General features: G+C 44.3%; 1 protein-coding gene across 1 annotated transcript; it reads right to left on the reverse strand.

The window, feature by feature from the left end:
• Nucleotides 1-8,938: 8,938 nt before the first annotated feature.
• Nucleotides 8,939-17,248, reverse strand: LOC128567485 (5-hydroxytryptamine receptor 3E-like). The gene is made up of 9 exons (XM_053564644.1): nt 17,182-17,248; nt 14,707-14,873; nt 14,142-14,186; nt 11,373-11,482; nt 11,034-11,203; nt 10,227-10,387; nt 9,647-9,851; nt 9,274-9,489; nt 8,939-9,174 (listed from the first exon to the last, which is right to left on the reverse strand). Exons 1-9 carry the CDS (start codon nt 17,246-17,248, stop codon nt 8,939-8,941), a joined length of 1,377 nt encoding a protein of 458 aa, XP_053420619.1.
• Between the last annotated feature and the right edge of the window lie 1,394 nt (nt 17,249-18,642).

Here is an 18,642-nt window from a genome sequence, read left to right on the forward strand (position 1 = left end):
GCTGGCACAGCACTTTTAAGATATTATCTTAGGGTCTTTGTGTTTCTCAGTTGAGCTCACTTGTTTTTCAGTGGTCAGAACTGGTTGTTCACTGAGTATTGTTTATTTTTCTAGTTTCTTTTGGCTCTGGAGTCACTGTTCAGAAAGTTAAGGGTTCTAAATATGCTTTGGGATAACAAGATTTTTTTTTTTTTTGAGACATTCTCACTCCTTTGTGCAGGCTACAGTGCCATGGCATCAGCCTAGTCAGCATAGCTAGCAGCAGCCTCAAACTCCTGGGTTCAAGCAATCCTCCTGCCTCAGCCTCCCAGGTAGCTGGGACTACCAGAGAAGGTCTTGCTCTTGCTTAGTCTGGTCTTGAACTCCTTAGCTCAAGGGATCCTCCCACCTCAGCCTCCCGGAGTGCTAAGATTACAGGCATGAGACGCCAAGCAATAACTGATATTTTTACTGTCCATGTCCAAGCTTACTAGAAAATGACAAAAGAAATAAAATTCTGAGTTCTTGGCTGTTCTCACTATCACCTCTGGCACTATACCTAGTCTCCAGAGGTTTAACAATCCTGTCTTTTGGGCTGAGGTTAGAGAGAAAAAAAATCCTTAATTTTTTTCCACAGTTCAGATGAAACAGATAAGGATTTTGAAAAATAAACTTCACTCAAAAACTTACGAGAAGAGAGAAAAAATGAAAATAGCATCACTAAGAATAAATACCCTGAGTAGAGGCCGAAGGGCGGGTTGTGGAGTTAGGCAACACCACCCCCTAGAGCTCATTGCTGTGTTATGCACCAACCTCCTCACCAGTTGCTTTGCTAGCCTGTTCATGTGCCTCGTGATGCAGAGTTCTCCTGCAATGAAGTGGAAGCCAGCTACGTCTATGATGTTCATGAAGCCCAGAGCCCTGTGGAAAAGAATTTTAACTGGCTGCTCTGAGGTCCAGACAGATGCAGACAAGCCCTCTTGAAGACAGCTTGAGCTTTCTGAATGGGACTGGATTGGAGAGAGGTGATAGGGTTTCACAGACAGCATTGCCAGGAGGAAAAAAAAAGTATGGCCAAATGGATCAGTGTAAACATCAGTCTCTGAAATCTAGAGGGAGGAGGAATTGTAGGAATAGTGTGAAGCTGTGCCTGGTATGCTGTTTATCTAGCCTCCCTGGAGGAACATGTGTGCTCCAGGAGCAGGGAGGCTATGGTAGGAAGGAGGGAAGGTAGGCAGGGTGTTCCCCTTTGCTTGAGACTGTCCCAGGTTTAGCTCTGGAAGTTCTGCATCCTGCTCAGTCCGTGGCACACTGGAATGATTGCTCACCATATAAACAGGTCACTAGATAAGAGTTCTGTTGTGGGAACTCTCTCCTAAAGAGTTGACCATGATTAACCAGGTGATGACTGCACCTGTAGTCCCAGCTACTCTGGAGGCTGAGGCAGGAGGATTGCTTGAACTCAAGAGTTGGAGGTTGCAGTAGTTATGATGATGCCTCTACAGTCTAGCCCAGGTTACAGGCTACAGAGTGATAACCTAAGCTATCTCAAACAAACAAAAAACCTTGCCTCCACATTTTCTTCTTTCTCTTCAGAGTATTTTGAAGTAAATCCTAGAAATTTTATCATTTCTTCTGTAAACGTTACAACATTTATCTCTAGAGGAAAGTATTACTTAACACAAATAATGATGATATAATTGTTCTATTGAATATATATATATATGTATATATATTTGAGGCAGAATCTCAGTATGTAGCCCTCGGTACAGTGCCATGGCGTCACAGCTCACAGCAACCTCAAACCCTTGGGCTTAAGCAATTCTCTTGTCTTGGTCTCCCAAGTACCCGGGACTACTGGCACCCACCATAATACCCAGCAATTTTTTTGTTGCAGTTGTCATTGTTGTTTTAGCTGGCCTAGGCTGGGTTCGAACCTGCCAGCCTGGGTGTATGTGGCTGGCATCCTACCCACTGAGCTACAGGTACTGCCTTTGTGATGGTTTCTTTAAAGCATAAAAGTTTTTATTTATTTACTTATTTTTTGAGACAGTGTCTCACTATATCACTTTCGGTAGAGTGCCCTGGTATCACACTCACAGCAACCTCAAACTCTTGTGCTCAAGCAATTCTCTTGCCTTAGCCTCCCTAGTAGCTGGGACTACAGGTGCCCACCACAACACCCGGCTATTTTTTGTTGTTGTTGTTGGTGGTGTTTGTTTAGCAGGCCTGGGCTGGGTTTGAATCCACCAGCCCCGGTGCATGTGGCCGGTGCCCTAATCACTGAGCTATGGGCGCCAAGCCTATCTATATTTCTTTTTATCATCTGTGCTTTTGATATCATAGCTAAGAAATCATGTCCCAATCTAAGAACATGAAGTTTTTTTTTGTTTGCTTTTTAGAGACAGAGTCTCACTTTTTCGCCACCGGTAGAATACTGTGGCGTCCAGCTCACAGCAACCTCCAGCTCTTGGGCTTAGGCTATTCTCTTGCCTCAGCCTCCAGAGTAGCTGGGACTACAGGTGCCCGCCACAATGCCTGGCTTTTTTTGTTGTTGTTGTTGCAGTTTTTCCGGGGCCGGGTTTGAACTCTCTGCCCTCGGTATATGGGGCCGGCGCCCTACTCACTGAGCCACAGGTGCCACCCTAAGAACATGAAGTTTTACTCGTGTTTTCTTCTAAGAGTTTTAGTACTTATATTTAGAACCATGATCCATTCTGAGTTAATTTTTGTTTTCTTTTTTTCTTTTCTTTTCATTTTATTTATTTATTTATTTTTTGAGACAGAGCCTTATAAGCTGTCACCCTGGGTAGAGTGCCGCGGCATCACAGCTCACAGAAACCTCCAACTCCTGGGCTCAAGTGATTCTCCTGCCTCTGCCTTCCAAGTAGCTGGGACTACAGGCACCCCCCACAACGCCCAGCTATTTTTTGGTTGCAGCAGCCGTCATTGTTGTTTGGTGGGCCTGGGCTGGATTCAAACCCATGAGCTCAGGTGTATGTGGCTGGCGCCTTAGCCGCTTGAGCCACAGGCGCCAAGCCCTGAGTTAATTTTTGGTGTGAAATAGGGGTCCAAAGTCATTCTTTTGCATGTGGATATCCAGTTGTCCAACCACCATTTGCTGAAAAGACCATTCTTTTCTCTATTGAATTGTTTTAGTCCCTTTGTAGAAAACCAATTAAAGTTTATTAATGGACTCTCTATTCTAATTTCATTGATCTATATATCCTTCTGGCTTGGCGCCTGTAGCCCAGTGGTTAGGGTGCCGTCCACATACATCAGGACTGGCAGGTTTGAACCCAGCCCAGGCCTGCTAAACAACAATGACAACTACAACCAAAAAATAGCCAGGCATGGCGGGCACCTGTAGTTCCAGCTACTTGGGAGGCTAGGGCAAGAGACTCACTTAAGCCCAAGAGTTTGAGGTTGCTGTGAGCTGTGACGCCACAGCACTCTACCGAGGGCCACAAAGTGCGACTGTGTCTCAAAAAAAAAAAAAAAAAAAAGATCTTTCTGCCAGTACCACACTATCTTGATTATGATAACGTTGTATAAGTTTTTAAATCAGGAAGTGTGAGTCTACCAACTGTGTTCTCTTCCAAGATAGTTTTGGTTATTCTGGGCCTCTTGTATTTCCATATGAATTTTAGACTCAGCTTGTCAATTTCTCCAAAAAGGCAGCTAGGGGCTCAGTGCCTGTAGCTCAGGGGCTAGGGCACCAGCCACATAAACCGGAGCTGGTGGGTTTGAACCCAGCCCGGGCCTGCCAAACAACGATGACAACTCTAACCAAAAAATAGCCGGGCGTTGTGGTGGGCACCTGTAGTCCCAGCTGAGAACTGAGCCTTGGGAGGCTAAGGCAAGATAATCGCTTAATCCCAGGAGCTTGAGGTTGCTGTGAGCTGTGATGTCACAACACTCTACTGAGGGCAAAATAGTGAGACTCTGTCTCAGAAAAAAAAAAAAAGGCAGCTAGGATTAATATAAGGATTGCAGTGAATCTGTCGATTAATTTGGGGAAGTATTGAAATCTTCACAATATTAAGTTTTTTACATCTATTTTGTGAGTGTGTGTGAAACAGCATTACCTGGAGGAGTGATCACAACTCATTGCAACCTCCAATTCCTAGGCTCAGCCTCCCAATTAGCTAGGACTATAGGCTCACACCACCATGCCCAGCTAATTTTTTATTTTTTTAAGAGACAGGCTCTTGTTATGTTTCCCAGGCTGGTCTTGAACTTCTAGCTCCAAATGCTAAGTTTAAGATTCACCATCCCTATCCAAATTTTCCATATCGCTAACATTTATTTAGACTTTCATTAACTTTTTCAAAAATATTTTGTAATAGGACTGGGTATTACAGGCTCACGCCTGGAATTCTTAGCATTCTGGGAAGCTGAGGTGAGAGGATTGCTTGAGCTCAGGAGTTTGAGATCAGCATGAGCAAGAGTGACATCCTGCCTCCACTAAAAACAGAAAAATTAGCCAGGCATGGTGGCTTGTGTCTGTAGTCCCAGCTACTTGGGAGCCTGAGGCAAAAGGCTTCCTTGAGCCCAGGGGTTTGAGGCTGCTATGAGCTAAGTATGGTACTCTAGCCTAGGAAAAGGAATGAGACTCTCTCAAAAAAAAAATACATTTTTTTTGTAGTTTTCAGTATGTAAAAAAAGTTTTGTACTTCTTTAGTTAAAATTATTCCTAAATGTCTTAATTTTTTAAAACAATTCTTAATTTTGTTTTCAGATTATTTATTGCTAGTATATATAGTACAATGCTTTTTGTATGTTGATCTTATGACCTGTAACCTTGGTGACTAATTTATTAGTTCCAATAGATTTTTAGTGAATTCCTTGAGATTTTCTATTTATGAGATCATATCATCTGTGAATAGAGATCATTTAACTTCTTCCTTTCTTGTTGCTTCCCAACAACCAAAAAGTTTCTTCTATTTTTTGCTTGTTGAACGTTCATTTTTTTAAATCAAGAAAGGTGTTGTGGCGGGCACCTGTAGTCCCAGCTACTTGGGAGGCTGAGGCAAGAAAATCACTTAAGCCCAAGAATTTGAGGTTGCTGTGAGCTGTGACTCAACAGCACTCTACTGAGGGTGACATAGTGAGACTCTGTCTCAAAAATAAATAAATAAATAAAATAAAAAAAGGTGTTGGATTTTGTCAAGTGCTTTTTCTGCAGCTGTGGAAATTATCATATGGGTTTTGACCTTTGTTCTATTAATATGGCGTGTTATAGTAAATGATACTCTCATGGTGAACCAGCTTTATAATCTTAGGATAAATCCCATTTGTTCATTGTGTATAATCCTTTTAATATATGGCTAGATTCAGTATTTTCTTGAGGATTTTTACATCTATATTCATGAGGGTTATTTATACGTAGTTTTTATAACATCTTTGTCTAGTTCTAGTATTTGGGCAATAATATTGGCCTCACAGAATGCATTGTGAAATGTTTCCTCCTTTTCTACTTTCTGGATGAGATTGCGTAGAATTGGTATTAATTCTTCCTTAAATATTTGATAAAATTTAGTAGTGAGGCTGTCTGTGCCTAGGGCAAGTTTTCTCAAATTTTTAAAATTCATTTAAGCTTGTTTGATATTTTAGTGTGATTAGATTGGGCCCCAATTGTGTGATGTGGACCAGTATCGAGGAGAAAGCTTGTTTATCTTTGAAGTTGGTGTAAAGATCAGAAGTTCACAGTCCTCTGAAGGGACTAACAAGCAGAAGACTGTGAACTTGGGGAACAGTTGCCTCTAACTGCTGCTGTGGTTGTTCGATGGCCTGTCTGATTCATACTGGGGACGGTGAAAATTGCACCAGTGTGTTCAATTACTTCCAGTCCCTGAAGATGGGAGAGAATTGCTACTTGCTCCTGGATTGACTTGGGAATTGTGAAATGCCCTCCATCTGCTCCAGTAGAAGGAAAATGTTTCCTCATGGGTTCATAAAAGTTGTGTATCTTAGGCCTTCTACAGTTAAGACAGTTTGCTCTTCTTTAGAAGAATCTCACAGTGTGTCCTATGGAGATGCTGAGGGGACACAAAATAACAGGCAAAGGGGCGGCGCATGTGGCTCAAAGGAGTAGGGCACCAGCTCCTTATGCTGGAGGTGGTGGGTTCAAACCCAGCTCCGGCCAAAAACTGCAAAAAAAAAAAAAAAAAAAAAAAAACAGGCAGGGCAGCGCCTATGGCTCAGTCAGTAAGGCGCCGGCCCCATAGTCTCACTTTATCGCCCTGGGTAGAGTGCCGTGGCATCACACAGCTCACAGCAACTTACAATTTCTGGGCTTAGGCGATTCTCCTGCCTCAGCCTCCGGAGCAGCTGGGACTACAGGTGACCGCCACAACGCCCCGCTAAAAAGCCTTATTTTTAATTAAAACATTCAATAGATGAACTAAGAGTAGAAATGGTCGCTACTGAGAACCAAACTGGTCTGAGAGATTGGTCATAAATAACACAAAGCCAAACGACGAAGAAATGGGAGCATGAAGAGAAAAGTATAGTTTGGAGGATAGACCTGTGAGACCTACCTGGTGAATAGCAGAAATTCCAGCACAGGGAAAGAACAGATGGAAGACAGTAGAATGTTACTTAAATCTAAGAAATAAATCCCCCAAGCAGAAAAATGATTTGAATATTCATATTGAGAAGGATCACTGAAACATAGAATCGATGGAAACACACACGTCTAGATATAATATGGTAAAATTTCTAAATTCCAAGGATAAATAGAAATTCTTTTAAGCAGCTAGATATTCCTTTCAAAAAGGAAAGAATGAGAGTAGCCTTGGATTTCTAAGACACTGGAAACTAGAATAATAGGGTTAGATAATTGGGGGTGGGGTTGGGAACTGTGATTATATATGTACGCCATCTTTGCTTACCCAAGAAAGTATTATCTGCCAAAACAAAAGACACTTTCAGACACACGAGGAGTCAGAGCATATACCCAGTGTGCTGCTCGAAGAAAATACTCAAGAGAAGTGTGCTAACTAGGTGGCAATTAAAACAGAACACAATTTTTTTTGAGAGAAAGGCTCACTCTGTTGCCCCAGGTTCGAGAGCCATGGTGTCACCTAGCTCATAGCAACCTCAAACTCCTGGATTCAAGGGATCCTTCTGAGTAGCTGGGACTACAGGCACTTGTCAGTATGCTCGGCTAATTTTTCTTTTATTTTTGAGACAGAGTCTTAGTTTGTTGCCCTCGGTAGAGTGTCATGGCGTTACAGCTCACAGTAACTGCAAACTCTTGGGCTCAAGTGATTATCTTGCCTCAGCCTCCCAAGTAGCTGGGACTACAGGTGCCCACCACAATGCCTGGCTATTTTTTTGTTGCATTTGTTGTTGTGTAGCAGGCCCCAGCTGGGTTCGAACCCACCAGCCTTGGTGAATGTGGCTGGCACCCTACCCACTGAACTACAGGAGCTGCTCAAATCTAAAAAGTTTTAAAACTAAAGACCATGCTCTCTGATCACAAACCAAAAAAACTGGGAATTAACTATGAAAAGATAACAGTAATAAAACCCCCTTATCCATGGACATTAAGTCACACTTTCCCAAATAGCCTTTAACTCAAAGAGGAAGTATTAATAAACACAAATTATAAGACCAGCATGGTGGCTCATGCCTGTAATCCTAGTGCTTTGGGAGGCTGAGGTGGGTGGATTGCTTGAGCTCAGGAGTTTATCAGACTGAGCAAGAGCGAGACGCTGTCTCTACTAAAAGTAGAAAAACTAGCCAGGTGTTGTGGCGGGCACCTGCAGTCCCAGCTACTTGGTAGGCTAAGGAAAGAGAACTACTTGAGTCCAGGAGTTTGAGGTTGCTGCGAGCTATATGACGCCACAGCACTCTACCAATTGACTGAGTGTCAAACAAAAACCAAAATAATAATAATAATAAAATATAAATTATCTGACATAATGAAGAGGAGGATGCTTTATTCTAAAACCTAGCTATTCACCAGTGTATGGTGCCCCATGATCGCATTAATGTACATAGCTATGATTTAATAATAAAAAAATAAAATAAAATAAAACCTAGCTGTTCTCAGAGTAAAAAAAAATTTTTTTTTTTTTGAGACGGAGTCTCACTATGTTGCCCTCAGTAGAGTGCTGTGGCACAATACTTCACAGCAACTTCAAACTCCTGGGCTCAAGTGATTCCTTGGTCTCAGCCTCCCAAGTAGCTGGGACTACAGGCACCGGCACAACATTTTTAGAGATGGGGTCTCGCTCTTGCTCAGGTTGGTCTTTGAACTCCTGAGCTCAAGCAATTTGCCCATCTCGGCTGCCCAAAGTGCTAGGATTACAGACATGAGCCACCGCACCAGCTTTCAGTGTAAAATTTATAGAAAGACTGAGAATACTTTAAGGGAGAAATCAACTTGGAAAATAAGAAAAAGAATAAAATGAAACAAAATAAATGGAGAGAGTATTAAGATGAAATCTGTATAAAATAGTGCAAAAGATGAATCAAAAAATCTATTAGTAAGAAAATGTGTTTTTGAAAATATCTAAGAGAACTAAAACTTCTCAAATGTTATAGGACAGTTGTCACATTGGACTTAAGGTGAGATGATCATCCCTTATGACATCAAAGCTTTATTATAGCAAAGGAATGTACAGGTGCCATTTTGAAACTATCAGTCCCAGCTATTTTAAGTTTCTACCCAACAACATGACCAAGAGCCAGAAATCTCTGCAAAATGATTTATTAGGGCCAGTTAGCAGGCAGAGGCGGTAGAACCTGCTATGTAGAAGACATAAAAGGGGCCCAGAACCAGTAATAGGACTGAGGGAAGCTAACAGAATGCAGGACCAAGGGGGATACATGGGCTACAGCAGGCATTTGGCATTCTTTGGGGATATGACAGTACTTGGGAAAGGATGAAGAGCTGGCTGGTCCCTGGAGGCCAGAAGCAGCTGGGATCTGCTGGAGCAGATAGACATCATGCTTGGGTGTTCCAGAGGCCGATGACCGTGAGGATGGAGGAGGCCATGAAGAGCAGGTAGAGGCGGAAGAGCAGGGTGTCCATCATGTGGCTGAACTTCACCCACAGCTCCACCCGGCGCTGCTTCTGGGCCTCCTGCTCCTGCTGGGCCCCTGTCCCTCCTGAGACCCCAGTCAGCACTGCCTCTCTGGGGCCTGGCGCCTTCCCCACCAACTCTACTGGCTCCTTCAGGCCTGTGGAAAGGACAGAGACTCAGGCAGGGCTGGGAATGTCACCTTCCGGGGAGGGAGGCAGGGGCAGAGAAATAGGGTGTAGGGGTTGCCTTCCCTCACCAGGCAGCTGGGCAGGGGTGAGGCCCAGCCCCTGATCCCCCCTGTGGGGCGCAGTGGGGCAGCATTTCCGTGGGCAGGTGCAGAGCAGCAGCAGAGAGTGGAGCCACCGGGGCATGGGTGGGGGCTGGGTGGTGGCCAGGTGCAGCAGGTAGGTGATGAAGACGGTCTCCAGCAGGCTGAGCACCATCAGCGACAGGCACAGGGCAAAGTAGGCACCTGGAGGAAAGGTGCGCCTGTGTGAGGGCAGAGGCACCACCTAGGATTTCTCTCTCCTGATACCACCTTGGCAGGCACAGAGCCTCCTTTTTCAGTCTTCTTCCCGTCCCTGAGCTAACTCCCACCCTTCTCTTCCCAAAGGTTGGAGGAGCCATACTGATGAGGGGAGTGCCATTGGTGGGGAGTAAGTCGTTCATCATGAGCAGGAAGACATTGTAGCCCAGCAGAAGGGTGATCTTGAATGGGGCCCGGTTCCCACTTTCTGCTGGCAGGTAGAAGCTGAGGGCGTCAATCGCTATGAGAAAGCCGCTGGGCACCAGGAGGTTTATGATGTAGAGGCTGGGCCTGCGCCTGATGGCCACCTGGTGGGGCAGAGAGGGAGGGGAGTAGATATGGGGTTAGAGCAAATCCCACATCCAGCAATAGCAGCTCCCTGCTGGGAATAGCAGTGACTGTTTCTGTCTGCGCCTTTTTCATTGGTCTGATCACACCCTGGGATCTGAAGCTATGTGGAATGCAGCTTCCTAATCTGATATTGAACCAGCTAAGAAAGTTAGGCCAGAGGCATGAGCTTTAGGAAGGAGAGTTAGGATGGGCAGCTGGGAGAGGATTCTGGCCTCAGGCAGAGAGGGGTAAGATTGAGAGACCTTGAAACTTGGGACATACTCATTTGGTGGAGATTCTAGGCAAGGGCAGGAGCAAGCAAGGAAGGAAAAAATAAAGGCCTCTGAGCTCACATAGAACATGATCTGATCATACAGGTTGGCTCCCACAGACATCTTTGGGGAGGCCTTGTTGATGCCCAGGAGCTCCCACTCTCCATGGGTCTGAACAATGTGTCGGGATGTATTTGCTATCTCCCACACTTCTTTCTCCATGCCCAGCAACATGTTATCCACTGAAAGGGAGACACATCCAAATCATCCTCCAAGGAGACAGTTTCCTGACTCAGCTGTGCTCTCTTTCCCCATCTTTCTATTCAACAAGTATTTTTGAGTGACTACCGTATGCCAGGAAGTGTGCTAGGAACTTGGGATGATGATAAACAAGACAGATTTGGGTTCTGCCTTTCTTTTCTTTCTCCTTTCCTCTCCTTTTCTTTTCTTTGTTTCACTCTGTTTTCCAGGCTAGAGTGCTATAGCATCAGCCTAGCTCATAGCAACCTTAAACTCCTGGACTCAAGTGATCCTCCTGCCTCAGCCTCCCAAGTAGTGGGGACTACAGGTGCTCACCACAACATCCGGCTAACTTTTCTATTTTTAGTAGAGATGAGGTCTCGCTCTTGCTCCAGCTGGTCTTGAACTCTTGAGCTCAAGCCATCCTCTGCCTCAGCCTCCCAGAATGCTAGAATTACAGGCATGCGTCACCATGCCCCACTGGGTTCTGCCTTTATGGACAATATTTTTGTATCCATAGAGCCTTATTCTTTGTTCCACCCATACTCCTTGGTCACAATTTACTCAAAATTATTTTATATTTTATTTTTTATTGCCTCATTGGTTGCTTTCATTCACCTCCATCCCTGAGACCCCACTGCAGCTTACCTGTGTAGAGGAATGACCTGAAGGTGAGTGTGCAGTTCTGCTGGTCAAAAGGGAAGTAGAAAATGTCCAGGCTACAGATGCTGGTCACCTTCATGGGTTTCTTATACCTGATGCGACCATTATTACTTACATATGCTGTGAGGCCATGTGGGGTCTTATCCACATCCATGCTGGAAAAGAAGTGAGGTGGGAGGCAGGTGCTGTGGCTTTTTTCTTATCTCTCTGGTTGTTTCTTAGCCATCTAAAGACCATTTCTGGTAGCCCCAATGGTAAATCATAATCTCTACTGATTTTAGGAGATGGGACTTCCCTCTGACTTTCCCAGCCCTTGATACGCACAACTCAACGATGAAAATATCTGGGAGCCACAGGTTCTCGCTTGCCATACTGATCTTGGTGATGCCCTTACACTCCTCTGGGTTCCAGCTGATAAATGGGTTATCCCAGACCTACAGGCCAGGTGGAGGAGAGGCGAGAACCTGACATGAATTGAAGTTATTTTCTCCTGTCCTTCAATTTCCTCTTTAAAAAAACCAGAAGTTATAGAATATTTCAAGCATATAGAAAAGTATATAATACAATATAATAAACATTTGTATATCTACCACTCAACTTTGTGGAGTCAGCATTTTGAATCTTCCCCTTCAAGAAATCATAATTACAGACAAAATCGATCCTCCTTGTGTTCATTTCTTCATAAATTTTGACCCCTCTGTTTTTCCACTTTAGTGAGAAATTACTGAGGATCAGGGAAATCCTCTCCTTTGTACAGTAGGAATAAGATTTAGAGCCGAAACACTGGTAAGTCAGCCTCTCTGAGCTAGAATTTCCTTACTATGAAAATAAGGGCAGCAGTGGGTATCAAATGAAATCGAGTATATGGAAGGATTTTGTAAAGTGTAATGTTGTTCAGAGCTTAATATATGTTACTACCTAGCAAGATTATCTTCACTGGTCTGTATTGGGAGGTGAGAACCAGCCCTTGGGTTCTTTGAAGCCAGGAGCCTTAGTGGCCTTCCTCTCCTTGGGAGGCGCTATCTTCTCTTGCCTTTGTGGTGGCCAGCTCTCTTTTCCAAGGCTGGTAACTTTCTCTGGGAAATGTTTTCAAGCATCATCCAACTCTGGGTGGGGCCGTCTAGTCTCAAGGCACTTTTCATGTCAGCAGCTGCAGTTTGTGGCCACAGCCAGAGCAGGGGGCTCTATGCATGTTAGGTAAAGGTTTGTATAAGACCAGTGCCTCTCAAACTTCACTGTGCATATAAAACACCTGGTGATCATGCCAAAATGCAGATTCTAATCCAGTAGTTGAAATGACTAACTTTTCCTGCTTTCCTAGGAACTTTCTTGGTTTTAGCATTGAAAGTCCTACCTAAGAGGACTCCTCAGTTTGGGGAGCTAGATGGTTGGTCACCCTAGGTGGGGCCTGAAATCAAGTCCATTTCTTTTTATTTTATTATTTTTATTTATTTATTTATTTATTTATTTTTGTAGAGACAGAGTCTCACTTTATAGCCCTCAGTAGAATGCCGTGGCCTCACACAGCTCACAGCAACCTCCAACTCCTGGGCTTAAGCGATTCTCTTGCCTCAGCCTCCCGAGTAGCTGGGACTACAGGCGCCCGCCACAACGCCCGGCTATTTTTTTGGTTGCAGTTTGGCCGCCACCCTCAGTATATGGGGCCGGCGCCCTACCGACTGAGCCACAGGCGCCGCCCTCTTTTTAATTTTTTATTTTTTGAGACAGAATCTCACTCTGTCACCATGGGTAGACTGCAAAGGTGTCACGGCTTATAGCAACCTCAAACTCCTGGGGCAAACCATCCTTCTGCCTCAGCCTCCCAAGAAGCTGGGACTATGGGTGCTCACCACAATACCTGGCTAGTTTTTCTATTTTTAGTAAAGATGGGGGTCTCGCTCTTGCTCAGGTTGGTCCAACCAGGCTTTTCAAGTCAGGAACTTAATTCATTCACTTTCTCCTTCACCCTGTTTTCTAATCAATATACTTAAAATATAAAATTTTCACTGAGCTATGCTTTGGCTACATTCCATAGATTTTCCAATATATGTGTTCCATTTCAAGTTCATAATTTTATTTTCTTCTTTTTTTTAATCCTTTTTTTTTGAGACAGAGTCTCACTGTGTCACCCTTGGTAGAGTGCCATGGTGTCACAGCTCACAGGAAGCTCAAACTCTTGGGCTTAAGAGATTCTCTTGCCTCAGTCTCCCAAGTAGCTGGGACTACAGGCACCTGCCACAATGCCTGGCTATTTTTCTGTTGCAGTTGTTATTGTTGTTTAGCTGGCCCAGGCCGGGTTTGAACTCACCAGCCTCAGTGCCTGTGGCCGGCGCCGTAACCACTGTGCTATGGGCGCGGAGCCATATTTACCCTTTTTTACTTAACTTTTTTTTTTCTTTTTTTGAGACAGAGTCTCACTTTGTCGACCCCTGGTAGAGTGCTGTGGCATCATAGCTCACAGAAACCTCAGACTTTGGGCACAAGAGATTCTCTTGCCTCAGCCTCTGGTTTAGCTGGGACTATAAATGCCCACCATGATGCCCGGCTATTTTTAGAGATGAGGTCTCTCTCTGGCTCAGGCGATCCACCCACCTCGGCCTCCCAGAGTGCTAGGATAACAGGTGTGAGTCACAGTGCCTGGCCTTTACTTAACTTTTTTTTTTTTTTGAGACAGAGCCTCAAGTTGTCGCCCTCGGTAGAGTGCTGTGGCATCACAGCTCACAGCAACCTCCAACTCCTGGGCTGAAGTGATTCTCCTGCCTCCACCTCCCAAGTAGCTGGAACTACAGGTGCCCGCCACAATGCCCGGCTATTTTTTGGGTTGCAGCCATCATTGTTGTTTGGCAGGCCTGGGCTGGATTCAAACCCGCCAACTCAGGTGTATGTGGCTGGCACCTTAGCTGCTTGAGCCACAGGTCCCGAGCCTACTTTTAAAAGCAGTAGATTGACAACTCTCACTATTATGATGGATTTTTCAATTTCTCCTTCATGTGTTCCAAAGTGATGTTAGGTATATAAAAACTCCTAATAATTATATCTTTGCTTAAATCTTTTCTGACTCTAATTGAAGAGAGAATAAAGTGTGGGCCATACCATGTTCAGCCACAGGAATGATGACAAGAGCTGTAGTTGTTCATCCTGCCAAAAGAATTTCCTGTTTCCAGCATGTTGCCAGTAAGAAGTCTTTTCACCCACTTTCCCATTTTTGTTTACCAAAACCCCAAGATATATAAAGGGGATGCGGTGATGAAGGTCAACATTACAAGTCAAGGATAAAAGTTTGATCAAAACAGATGTGTCAGGCCATGGGCAGGAGGGTTCACAGTGGGGCTGGAGTAGAGCAATGCTTCTCAACCTGGCTTTTTCTTGGACTAGCCCCAGGAGTTCCCAAATACGCATGCCCGAGTTTCATCCCATCAACCTCTGCTGGTGGAACCTGGATAGTGCTCCGCAGCCAGGGTGAGAAGAAGATTCTCTCCCATGTACTATTATATCTCACCCTGCTGAACTGGACAACGCTTTTTGGAGAGCCCCATGCAGGCAAATGCCCTATAGTCATGGTGGAGGAAGCTGTAGGTTAAGGGTTTTGGGGGTCACCTTGCCAGATGCTGGGAAAAAGTTAAGGACCCCAAGGATGGGTGGAGAGGCCAGTACTTACCACATCTAGGATGGCAGACATCGTAAAGGAGATGTTGACTTGGGTGGGGACCCTGGGGTTGGTGGCTGGACGGAAGGCCTTTCTGTCAAACGCTGAACCCAGGACAGTGGTACCCACCCCATGCTGGCCAAACCCTGAGCAATTGATGGTGAAAGTACTACTCCTTCCTGTGGTAGACATCAAATGTAAGAGATAAGGGATACAATGTGAAAGCATCTGTGTTCCCTATACAAGAGAGGCCCCAAGGCAGGGCCTGGGCTATAATAATGATAACATTTCTATTTTTTTTTTTTTTAGACAGAGTCTCACTTTGCTGTCCTCGGTAGAGTAAACCTCAAACTCTTCGGCTTAAGCAATTCTCTTGTCTCAGCCTCCCGAGTAGCTGGGGCTACAGCTGCCTGCCACAATGCCCAGCTATTTTTTAGAAATGGTGGGGGGTCTTGTACTTGCCCAGGCTGGTCTTGAACCTGTGAGCTCAGGCCATCCACCTGCCTTGGCCTCCCAGAGTGCTAGGATTACAGGCGTGAGCCACCTCACCTGGCCAGGAGAGTCTCAGTCTTTCACCCTGGGTAGAGTGCCAGGGTATAATCGTAGCTCACAGCAACTTTAAATTCTGGGGCTTGAGCAATCCTCCTGCCTGAGCCTCCCGAGTAGCTGGGACTACAGGCATGCACCACTATGCCTGGCTAGTTTTTCTATTTTTAGTAGAGACAGAGTCTCTCTCAGGCTGGTCTTGACTCCTGAGCTCAAGCAATCCACCCACTTCAGCATTCCAGAGTGCTAGGATTACAGGCACAAGTCACCTTGCTAGGCATATGCATCTGGTGTATTCTAAGCCTGAATAGATTATCCCATTTAATCTTTCCAATCCCCCATCAGTAGATACTGTTTTTATACTAGTGTAATAAACAACTTGACTAAGAAGCAACAAAAGGAAATGAATTCCCAAGGTTGGACAGATAATAAGAGGCAGAAGCTGGACTTGGTGTGATCCCAGGTTTGGTAGCCATTGCCCTGCTATTTGGCTGAGTGATGAGATGAAGAATGGGGGAGGGAGGCGCTGGGTGCTTCCTGCCCAGGCCAGAGGGGTTGGGCTGGGCTGGAATGCAAATGATGGAAGCTAATGTGGTAAGCTGAGTTAGGGCTCCTGCCTCCTGTCTAATATTCCTGTCTGCAAGCAAAGCATGCCCAAATCTGTATGCAAACTGAGCCCTGGAACAGTGATAGTCATTAGATAGGATTACTGTTGGGGGCCCAAAGAGAACACACTTATTTCTTAACTTTTTCAACCTTCCTTCTCCCAACTTTGACACATAACTTCATTATCAGCTTTCTAGTTTGAGGCTTTAAAAAGAATGTTAATTTTATTTTTAATGTACATACAGTAATTGTCCACGTTTATTAGTTTTCTACTGGTACAGATTTGTTGGGAGAAGCAACAATCTGGAATGAGAGATGGCTGATGTGCCAAGTACATCAAGCCTTATCCATTCTCAAAATCATAGTGTTTTCCAGGCACATCTGTCCTTGAATCATTAGAATATTTGTTTTATACTACTGGAATAAACAAGTTAACTAAGAAACAACAAAAGGAAATGAATTTCCAAGGTTGGACAGATAATAAGTCTGCTAGTGTCCAGAGGAGCTTTTAAAATGTTCCTACTGCCTGGATCAAATGTACAATTTGGGTCTCTCCCCTGTACTAGCCTCCGAAGCCACCTCTGGTCCAGGCTTCTCCTATGCTCCCTTATCAGAAGTTCTGTGACAACGAAAGGGGAAGAGATGATATTTATTGGCACTTAACAAATGCCAGGTACTGTACTACCTACCTTCTCTAACTGAATCATCACAACTCTACAAGGTTGGTCTGATGTTATAGATGAGGAAACTGGAGCTCAGAGAAATTAAATTCACCCAAGGTTAAACAACTAGCAAAGTGAGGGACTGAGATTCAAACCCAGGTCTGACTGTCCCCAAATCCCTTTTTCTTGCTACTCTGCCATGTTAACTCCTTGGAAGAGAAGTGCACACTCTCTTTTCACCCTTGACTTGTGGCCCTCTGGCATCTTACCTAACTAACCTATAGCCCTTGGATTCAGTAGGTGGATGGGGAAGTCATGGCTAGAGTGGACACTTGACTAGCCGGTGAGTTTCATACTTGTAGAGAGAAAGAATTACACCTGTGGGTAGAAAGATGGGTGGGGATAGAAGCTGAATGGAAGAGAAGACAATAGTGGATGACTCACAGGAAGGGAAATAGAAGTGTTCTTGTGTGGCACATAACTAGAAGGGGCTTTTCCATAATTCAGAGAAGGAAAGGCTATTTGGGCATCTTGATAACACAGTCATGAAAGAACTATGCCCATCTTAGATAATCTCTAGGAGTTGGAAATTTGAAAGGAGAACTTCAATGTTCTACTAGAGATGGTTCTTCCTTCCCTTCCCCACCCCTCTCCGTCACTGTCGCTTTCTTACCTTGAAGCAGAAGACTGAGAACAAGGTAGAAAGGAAATCCCTCCCTGTGGAAACAGCTTCCTTCCATCTCCTTTGTGTAAATTCTTCTCTGAACATGGGTTGGGACCCAGGAATGTCCAGATTAAAGGCACATGGGCCACACCTAGAGGCTGACTTTGAATACTGATAGAATTGGTTGACCACTGACATTTGTAACCTTCCTGGCAAGAGAGTTCTGGTTGTCTTATTCTTGCCTATGCTTGAGGTTCAGTTTGCTTTCATGACTTTATCTCAGCCTTGGACGTTTCACTACAGTGTTTATGGTCATAGATAGTTTATATTGATCATGTTCAGACCCTGCTGTGATCCCTCAATCTCAAGATTCATCTCTTCAATTCCAGAAAATTCTCAGCTATTTAAAAAATATGGGGCTGCTTCTATTTGATCTTATTAGATATATGGTGGATGGTTTCCTTCTATCTTACATGCCTTTTGTTGCTCTTTACAAGTCACAAACCTCATGTCTTGAAAGAAGCACAATTTATTGTTTTACACTTTTGTAGAGCAGGAGTCTGAAACAATTCTCATGGGCTAAAATCACTGTGTTGGCAGGGCTATATTCCTTCTGGAGGCTCTAGGGGAGAATCCATTTCCTACCCTTTTCTAGCTTTTAAGCTGCCTGCATTTTTTGGTTCATTGTTCCGTTTCACCATCTTAAAATGCAACTTGGTGGCTCACACCTGTAATCCTAGCACTCTGGGAGGCTGAGGCAGGAGGGTTGCTTAAGCCCAGGAGTTTGAGATTGCAGCAAACTGTGAAGACGCTGCCACACTCCAGTTTGAACAACAGAGTAAGACCTTGTCTCAACACACACCCTCAAACCTCCCCAAGGTCCAGCAACATTGGGCCAAGTCTTTCTCACAGTGCCACCTCATCTCTCTGGTTCTCATTCTATTCTCTTTCTCTCTTTCAGGACTCTTGTGATTACAGTGGGTCCACTTGGATAGTCCAGGATAATCTCTCCAATTTCAGGTTAGTGAATTAGCAACGTTAATCCCATCTGTAGCCTTAATTCTCCATTTTCCAAATAACCTAACATAGTTGCAGATTCCAGAGATTAGATATCTAATGGTTGTCTGTAGTTTTCTTTATCCGGCTTTGGTATGAGGGTAATGTTGGAGATGGACATCATTGGGGGTGGGCATTATTCTGCCTGCTTTGTGTCTGATGAGTTCCTCAGATCTAGCTGCCAGGAAACAAATTCTGTCCTCAACTGTGCCTAAATTACCATCTAATCTGTCCACCAATTCTTCTTGGGCTAGAATGCAGAATTAAAACAAACAAAAACCCATACATATAATTTGTCCACTGAATTTTTCATTTCAATGATTATATTTTCCATTTCTAGAAGTTTTATTTGGTTATTTAAAAAATTCATTTGTCCATCCAGTTAACACCAGATCCCGGGGAAGAAAGCATCTC

The sequence above is a fragment of the Nycticebus coucang genome, chromosome 16 (genome assembly GCF_027406575.1).
Source record: "Nycticebus coucang isolate mNycCou1 chromosome 16, mNycCou1.pri, whole genome shotgun sequence".
Lineage (NCBI taxonomy): Eukaryota > Metazoa > Chordata > Mammalia > Primates > Lorisidae > Nycticebus > Nycticebus coucang.

What these genes read in the sequence shown, in the direction of transcription:
- LOC128567485 (XM_053564644.1), bottom strand. Translation starts at nt 17,248, where the DNA reads ATGGAAGGAAGCTGTTTCCACAGGGAGGGATTTCCTTTCTACCTTGTT. An exon ending in GATATTTTCATCGTTGAGTT is followed by an intron (nt 11,204 to 11,372) that starts GTGCGTATCAAG and finishes CTTCTTTTCCAG; the next exon opens with CATGGATGTGGATAAGACCC. An exon ending in ATGATCAGATCATGTTCTAT is followed by an intron (nt 9,852 to 10,226) that starts GTGAGCTCAGAG and finishes CTGCCCCACCAG; the next exon opens with GTGGCCATCAGGCGCAGGCC.